Source organism: Berghia stephanieae, chromosome 12 (genome assembly GCF_034508935.2).
Source record: "Berghia stephanieae isolate SIO BIC M18660-M18661 chromosome 12, UCSD_Bste_1.3, whole genome shotgun sequence".
In the NCBI taxonomy this organism is placed as follows: Eukaryota; Metazoa; Mollusca; class Gastropoda; order Nudibranchia; family Aeolidiidae; genus Berghia; species Berghia stephanieae.
This window is the reverse complement of record NC_088371.1, coordinates 34,894,488-34,903,398: the sequence shown is the minus strand read 5'-3', so window position 1 is coordinate 34,903,398 and position 8,911 is coordinate 34,894,488. Positions and strand designations below refer to the sequence as shown.

Here is an 8,911-nt window from a genome sequence, read left to right as displayed (position 1 = left end):
CTTGTGCTGTTTCTACTTGCCGAAATATAGACTCTGTGTATAAATTAAACAAGCAAGGAGACATAACACATCCCTGGCGCACTCCTTTCTTGATTTCAATTGCATCTGTTGTATCTGCCTGCACTTTTATCTGAGCCTTTTGCTGCCAGTACAGATTAGCGATTAGAGCCACATCATTCTCTTCCACACCTATTGCCAACAATCACGACAATTTGGTGACATTGACCGTTGAACGCACCCCATTTAATAATGTCGTAAAACAGATTTTTAAAAGAAGTCGTAAAGAGCTGTCATCCTATTTTTGCCTGCATACCAAACTTGTTGAAAAATGGCGGCGTTGGAGATCGTAAACAGCTGAAAGCAAACAAGACAACAAGAGATAGTTTTTGTTTTTGAATTGGGTTGAAGATGCCCTCCGAACACGTAAATATTCCGTTTTTATAATGTTAATTTAACAGATGTTGTTTGCTTTGTCTGGAAAATATCTAGAACGTACAACTTCTTTGATCTGACTTACACTGACTTGCTCTTGCTCTCTGGGCTCTGGGCTCTGGGTCGAGTCTGGAGTAGAGGAATCCAGGATTCTTTGCAAGAACCGACGACAGGAGGCATAGACCTCAGAGACAATGATGCCTGGCATCAATTCAGCTTAGAGCCATATTATTCATTATTAATCATTATATTGCCGAACTTCTCAAATGATATTCTTCCAGGTGTCTAAATTATTACAAATTCTTCTTCTTTCTAATTAATAAAAATGTTGTTCTGACTCTGAATACTGAATATTCTGAAGACTTGCATATTCACCCGGAGTTTAGCAGTAGAAGTAGAGTGATTAGTAACAGTTCTTGTAGTCTAATTTATGAATTTAAGACAATCTTTTCTTTGTTGATGAAGTTTTCAAACTTGAAATCAGGATTGTCTGAAATACACAGACATGACCATAAATTAATGAATACTTAAATGTTGGAACATTTTTTTTCATCCAGCGCAGACGAAAAGACGATACTTGGTCTCAAGATGAATTAAACAGAGCTCTTAAGGTAATTGAAATATTTTTTTTAAATGTCTCATTTGATTGGTCCCTCATTTAGCTTGGAAATTGGTCTTCTAAATGACTGTATTATTTTCTCATTTGTCACTTTATAATAATGATAATAATAATAATAATAATAATAATAATAATAATAATAATAATAATAATAATAATAATAATGATGTACATTTAGTAGTATAGCGTTTTCTATGCAATTGCATATAAATCCTTTCACTTTATAACGTAAATCCCCGCTGGCATTGGTTATGAGAATCCCAGGCTCAATCAGAACAATATTGAAGTAGTCAGCATTTATTCTAATACATTTTAACTATTTTAAGTGATGATGATTTATGGACGGGGCAGAATTTTTTTTTTTTAACCTCGGGATTTATTTAAAGGATTATCCTCCTTGACTCAAATTTTATTGTAGGTTTTTATTTCTATACTTGTCACAGGGAGGATCAAGAGATGACAGGAGGAGGGGTGATGGTGAGTTTTGTAATATTTGTGTGTAAACTAATAAAGAAATAAATGAGTAATTACAATAATATATAAAGAATTTATTGTATAAAAAACTAACTTGAGCTTGAGCTTTTTAAATATAGTGCAATATCCACTAAACATGCTCAAAGCGCTTTCCAAGGGGTCCATGACCACCAGCAACACTTAACATGTAGGACGTGAGATGACGCCTGTTGTCCGACATTACATTTTTTCGGGCAGATACAAACACTGTTGACAGCCAGGAACTCATTTGTCAACTGCGTATGGTGAGAGAATGTGAGTAAAGAGCCTTTTCCAAGGACTCGAATCAAGGATCTTCTGATCCGAAAGCGATTGTCATACCACAAGACCACATAGAAATTAATATGATTACTTACATAACATATTTCCAAGGAAATTAGCATGCTTAATGCACTTTACAATGTTTCATTTATTCCTTCAGTAGACCAAATGGAACATATTTCCATTTTATATAGTTCAAGTCACTTACCATTCATCTTTTTTTTTTCATATAAACTCTCTACAATATCCACCACTGTTTATAACCTGTTCATGCACATCTAAGTCGACAAGGGCAATGTGTTTGAAGTGTCATACTTCAGGTCACAATGCCAAAGCCAGGCCATTAAGATCATTGTCTCCTATCAGTCACTGACTATCCTCAACGTTGCTTGACTTTCATTTCAAAACAAGACACTGACACTGTATTGATGAGCAACCAACAACACATAAAGATACAGCCATTCTTGTCCAGTGTACATAAGATGAATTTATGATAAAATTGAGGTGTAAATACGTGCAGCTATGTGGTCTAGTGGTATGACACTCGGTTTTAGATCAGAAGATCCTGGGTTGGAGCCTCGCTCAGTGCATAGTTGAGTCCTTGGAAAAGGCTCTTTACTCACATTCTCTCACTGTACTCAGGTGTAAAATGTACTGGTAACAGCGTTGTCTCTGTCCGAAAAATTGTAATATCATCCTATATGGTAAATGTTGCTGTTGACCAGGGACCCCTTGTAAAGCGCTTTGAGCACATTTAGTGGATATTGCACTATATAAAAGCTCAAATTAAATTGAATTAAATAGAAAATAGAAAAAGTAATTATTTTAGATTCTAATGAGCACATATTCTATTTTATTTGGCCGGCTTAAAGGACGTGTTGATTATCCTATTAGAAGATAAATATCTAAAAAGGTGTGTATATGAAACAGTACTAGATATACTAATGAAAGAGTGAAAATGGAGAGGCTTCATATGGGAACAAAGCAGACATTTGTTCGCATACGAAGCCTCTCCATTTTCACTCTTTCGTTAGTATTTTCATTTTAGTATTTATCCCGTTGTTCAGGCAGCCTCTACCGTTTTCTACAGTACCACATATAGTAGGAAGAAAAATACAGGAAATAAAACATCCCAAAACATCAGTCTACTTTGACTGGGGCAGTCGAGATAGGATGTTTTTTGGGATGGTTAATTTCTTGTTTGTTTTTTTTTCTTTCTGCTTTGTCACTGTTTCATACATGTCTTTCAGATTTTTACCTTAAAACCAGTGCCTGCTGCCTAAATTGGATTAAATAGTCTGATGTCACGTTGCCCAGCAACGACGGCCATCGTGGTTCTAAACAAAGAAAATCTGTACTTTTTATTCTTCATGCTGGCTAGAACGTACATATGTCTTGTGATCAGAATGTGTAAAACTCAAAACATGATCAGATTTATAATGTTTGTTTTTTTCCTCTGGATACGCTTTTATGCTCGTCGGGAGAAATATTTCATAAGGGCGTTTGACATTGTTTCGATAGTTTAGAGCCAGTTACTAAGTTACCATGCGTCATTACGGGGGAAGTGACGTCATGACTGTTGAAGTCTATTGTCACTTATTCTATTATAGAAAGGTTTTCCAAAAGTTTTGCTTAGCATACGATGTCAATGTTAAAGGGAGTAAATCTGACTCATGAATGATCAACACAAAACAAACGACGTTTCGGCCCTTGGCCTTTTTCAAGTAAACACAGAAAAAAGCCAAGGGCCGAAATGTCGTTTGTTTTGTGTTGTTCATTCATGAGTCAGATTTACTTCCTTTATCTTTATCTCCATTTTATTGACTCATTTAGGCACCTCTATTTATTAATGTCAGTGTTCCACATTCACACCTTCTTAAGATTATTATAAGGGTGAATTTTGAAACACTGACATTGTATGCTAAGCAAAACTCTTGGCTTGGAGAGAGAATGAACATATGAGTTTAGAAAATTTATAGGATAGTCCACATGTTCTTCTTAATGTCACCCATATGGACATTCAGTTAAATATAGGGCTAGATTATGTTGACATCTATCAGTGCTGATGGTTTTCCTCCGATCCGCGGAAATCCGTGATTTTGGAGTCCAGAGGAGGAATTTCCTCCTTTTAAAAATTACATTTTCTCAAAACAATGTGCTAGCAATGAGAGAGTTGATGTGTGGTGGAACATACAGGTGCAGTTTCCCACTCTCCAGAAGTTAGCTAGAGTATCAATGATAGTCTATCATCTCAATTGCTCTAAAAGTGGGGTTTAGTGCAGTAAAAATGGGTCTTAAAGGCAATCGTTCAATATTTTCCTACTTTTTCACTTTTTGTCACCATTAGCACTGATTTATATTGCATACTCTCGCTGTCATTGCCATGGTAAATACACACTTCATTTTGCAGTATTTGGTCATTTATACTCCCAGCAGGACATATAGTATAGAAAGATCAGAAGAAATTTAATACATTATATGTCATTATTTTTTATCGTTACATTTCTGAATTCCTTGGTTCTTTCCTTAGATTTATTTAAAGTATCAGGTTTAAGACCTTTAATTTTACAAATTTGGTGATTTTTTTTTTTTAATTAATTTTTTTTTTTTGGGGGGGGGGGGGGGGTGGTTATTTATTCTTTCATTTATTTATTTATTTTTTTGGTTATATATTCAGGCGTAAAATGAATGCCTAGTCTATTACAATGTTGTCTCTGTAATATTGCTTTTCACACTTACAGACGTCATGTTTCTTTCTACATGTTGTTAAATTGTTTCTGTTGACTCTGGACATCTTGTAAATTGCTTTGATATTGTGATGTATACAGCTCAAGTTTTGTTTTTGCTTTTTAGAAAATTTATTTTTATTTATTTATTTTTTTTTTGTTCATTTTTTTTCTTCTTATTGTTTACATTTTGTCGTCGATTCTATTTCAGGAGACAGAAGGCACCATGGTGAAGAATCTGACAGACGAAGACACAGGGATGATGTGAGTTAAAATAAACGTGATCCATCGCATTGGTCTGGTCTGGTATTATGTTAGAATCAACCAGATGAATAAAAAGACGTTCAGTCAGAATGGTCAAATAAGGAAATTGAAGGTTTTTTTTATTTTAACTCACTCAATCCTAGAGATTTTTGCTACTTTTCAAAATTAGAATAAAACTACTAAAAATGAGCGTGTAGGTGCATAGATCGTTTTATTCAACTATCATCAACATGTAAAAAGTAAAAACATTAGCTTTGATACTACGCCTATAATTTGTCTCAGAAAAATGTAATAAATAGGCATGGGGTAAAAGCAACCCCGGGTAAACTATGGATATAGTCGGTGTTAGGGTTGAGTGAGTTAAGAAACAAAAGTTCACTCTTATCAATAATGGCCTTTAACCCTCTCCATACCAACTATAGGAAAATCGTCACATTCGTTACGATACAACCAACATTTTTCTTATTCAAATTTCTCTTGTACATCATAAAAATTAAAAGAAAATGAACAGTGTGTTGTAGAGCATGTTTTGCTAGAGAAATTATGCATCGGAAGAACTTACTGCTATTGTGTTTGAGTGATAAAAATCTATTTTTGTGTTAGTTGGGTGTGAGGTTTTGGGGAAAATCCTGAAAATGGCCTGTAAGGAGAGAGTTAATGTATATATAATTGTATAAAAGGACCTTCAGAGCCATTAGGACCCATGGAGTTAGAGTTTATCCCATTTTCTATGGTTTACAACGGATAGTAGCAATTGGTTGCTACCCTTTGGTTAGGAAAGTCTATCGCAAAGTACTTTCCACCAGATCTAACAAACCCAGCTACCCAATCACTATTGGGTGGACAAGGGGGTTAGAAAAAAATCTTGTTTGCACCCAGATTCGATCTCAATCCCCTTTGTGTGTGAATCGAAGCAAGTGCTCTACCAACTGAGCTATTGGGACCCCCACATTTTATAAGTTTAGTTTAAAATTAAGGTTCGAGCCTCATGTTTGCCCTCGCATAATACTGTTTTGATACAATTGCTTACAAATCGTTCACTTGTCTCACAGAAAATAAAACAAGATAGAATGCAAGTGCAAGGGAAAACTGAATGACTGAATGTTCATAAAAATGGAAAGTGGGAGAGGGTGGGGGGCAGGTGTTGAGTGTATTGGAAGGGAAAGGGGATGGGTACGTAGTAGTGGCACCATTAGTTAAGTTGCGATTTTCTCGTGAAAGTCGAGATTGTTGTTAGATGAATGATAATGATCAATTACTCACTGTTAATGGCCAGGTACTCATTTTACACCTGAGTACGGTGAGAGAATGTGAGTAAAGAGCCTTTTCCAAGGACTCAACTGTGCGCCGAGCGAGCGAGGCTCGAACCCAGGACCTTCCGATCTAAAAGCGAGTGTCATACCACTAGACCACATTGCGGCACGTATTTACACCTCAATTTTATCATAAAGGCTCGAACCCAGGACCCTCCGATTCGACCACATAGCTGCACGTATTTACACCTCAATTTTATCATAAAGGCTCGAACCCAGGACCCTCCTATCCGAAAGCGAGTGTCATACCACAAGACCACATAGCCGCACATAAAGCTCTTTATCCATGGGTCTTCTCCAGGTTTCTTTGGATCTGTCTCTTTGGGGGTCATGAGGAAGATGACCTCGGTGATGAATTGGTGAATATAGACTTGGAGATTTTGATTTGCATGTGTGTAGGGTACTGCTAACATTCTTCGGAAGAAACAAGAAAGTTTAGCAGTTGCAAGAGTCTCAGGTGGAGCTAAAGTGCGATTTTTTTGTTTTGCTCTGTGCAGCACAAAGTTGAGTCCTCAGAAAAGTCTCTTTGCTCATATACTTTCACCACAGTTCAGTGTAACATGAGTTTATAGCAGATTACAACTTTGTCTCTTTCAAAAATAAACATTCTTTGTAAAAAAAAAAAAAAAAAATAGAAATGAGTCTTACAAAGAATAGATATGAAATACGTATTTTAATGCCAGTAAAGCTACAAAAAAGAAAAAAAACCTTCAAGCAAATCAACAACAACAACAAAATATTACATCAATCCCCATCTTTATTTCCCTCCAATTATTTAAAGGGTGATGAAAAGAGGAGCAGACGGCACAGAGATAGAGACGGATCACCTGAAGTCCAATTGACAGAGGTATGAATTTGTCATCTTTGATTATGGATTTTAAAAAATATAAACTTCATCTATCGATCGTAGAATTATTATTATTATTATTATTATTATTATTATTATTATTATTATTATTATTATTATTATTATTATTATTATTACTATTGTAAGGCAATTTGAAGCATGCCTTTCACATTCTACAAGTCCTAATGTTCGAGCTGACCTTGATTCATTCCTGTGAATGATTTAAATCAATATTTTTTACATTTTTGAAAATATACGAGGAATAAGTTTTAATTATTTTGTAAGAAAATAATAATACACATTTCTTCTTCAAATTCTGAGTAATCGTAATATCTTTCTCCATGCTGCGAAATTTTAAATATCATCATTGCCTTCATCATTACCTATTCTATTTTGTATAAGTAGCAATTACATCATTTTTACTTTGTTTTAATTTTCCTCTCATGTTCCTTTTATTCTAACACACACATAGACTGAGGTAAGAACGATTTGGATAACCTTAAGCAACTCCTTCCTACTTTTTAAATTATTTTTTTTTTTCCTTTTATATAAAAAAAAATTAAAAAATTCCAAGCTTAATCCTATAACAGCGAGCCTGGATTTCTTTCAACCATTCATTAATCCTTCCCATATAATATACTGGTCCAGTTATAGCCACAGACCTAACCATTCTCACCAAGAGAGCAGCAACAGGGATTTGACACTGGCCTCAAGAAACCGGTAGGGGTGCCTGAAGCCGGTGATTGTAAAATACTAACGTTAGAGTGAAAATGGAGAGGCTTCGTATGGGAACAATACAGACAATGGACGTTTCGGGTACAAACCCTTCATTAGCACAACAATACACAAATTAACGTGGAAAACAAATAAAATATAATGCAAAAAAACTTGTGTCGTCTGTACTCCATGGTGGTTGGAGTATGAATGAAATGTTAGCGTGGCGTGGGTAGAGGGTTGGGTGTCCCAGGGGGGTGATTCAATTGATAAGAAAAGGTCAGCGATGAGAGAACAGAACCTACCAGAAAATAATGGAAGATAAAAGAAACCCAAATATAGCACGCATTTCCTGCTGCCGCTGCTCTCTGTGTGGAAATGGTAGAATCTCGTATCTTGGTGGAGTAAAATTGAACCCTACCTGTAAAGGGTTAATATGTGTTTGGACAACAGCTTTGGTTTGGTTTTGTTTTTATTTTTTAATTTATTCATAACTTACTATACCCCTATATTTTTAAAACGTTGAGTTCACTGTTTTGTTTTCTTTATTTCTTTATACTTTTTCTTTCTTCTTTTTTTTTCTAAAAACTATTTTATTTCCTTTCATACACTCTAGTCATTTTGGATGTTTTCTCGGATTGATAATTTTCTATTCATATTATTACTCTACGTAAATTAAGCAGAAATGGCTTATGAAGCTGTTGCCATGAACATAAGTCAATGGGGGTGGTATTTTTTTTGTTGATCTTCCTGCTTAAATTTAATCAATATCAAAACAAACAAATGAAAAGAGTTCTTCAAGGTTCGGGAATAAACCCCCCCCCCCCCCCCATTTCTCAAGATTCAATAGTTCTTCTTTGCTGTTTCTTCTACCAACCCCCACCCCCCACACCTCATATCACAGCAGCAATGGTTCAAAAGTCCTATCTGTCTCGATTGGTCTTTTAAAAAATTATCTTAACTAGATGTGATTTTTTTCTTAGTATTGTGATTATTATTATTATTATTATTATTATTATTATTATTATTATTATTATTATTATTATTATTATTATTATTATTATTGTTATTATTTTTATTATTATTATTATTGTTATTCGTCCTATCTTAGTACATCTTGTACATATTTATCAAACTATATCATTGAAAAGTGTATTCAAAGTAACGTTTGTCAAATGTTTGTGACTGTAAATATGTATCTATTATCTCTTGAATCCGTCAT

General features: G+C 34.7%; 1 protein-coding gene across 1 annotated transcript in view; it reads left to right on the top strand.

Annotated features, from left to right (window-relative positions):
* The first annotated feature begins 299 nt into the window (after positions 1-299).
* The window catches only part of LOC144957645 (cytoplasmic dynein 2 intermediate chain 1-like), a 75,367-nt gene continuing 66,755 nt past the window's right edge, over positions 300-8,911 (top strand). Inside the window, exons 1-5 of the mRNA XM_078888990.1 lie at positions 300-423; positions 990-1,043; positions 1,495-1,528; positions 4,763-4,815; positions 6,910-6,975. Coding sequence (XP_078745116.1) covers positions 409-423; positions 990-1,043; positions 1,495-1,528; positions 4,763-4,815; positions 6,910-6,975 — 222 coding nt within the window. The 5' untranslated portion in view covers positions 300-408. The remainder of the gene's footprint in view (positions 424-989; positions 1,044-1,494; positions 1,529-4,762; positions 4,816-6,909; positions 6,976-8,911) is intronic.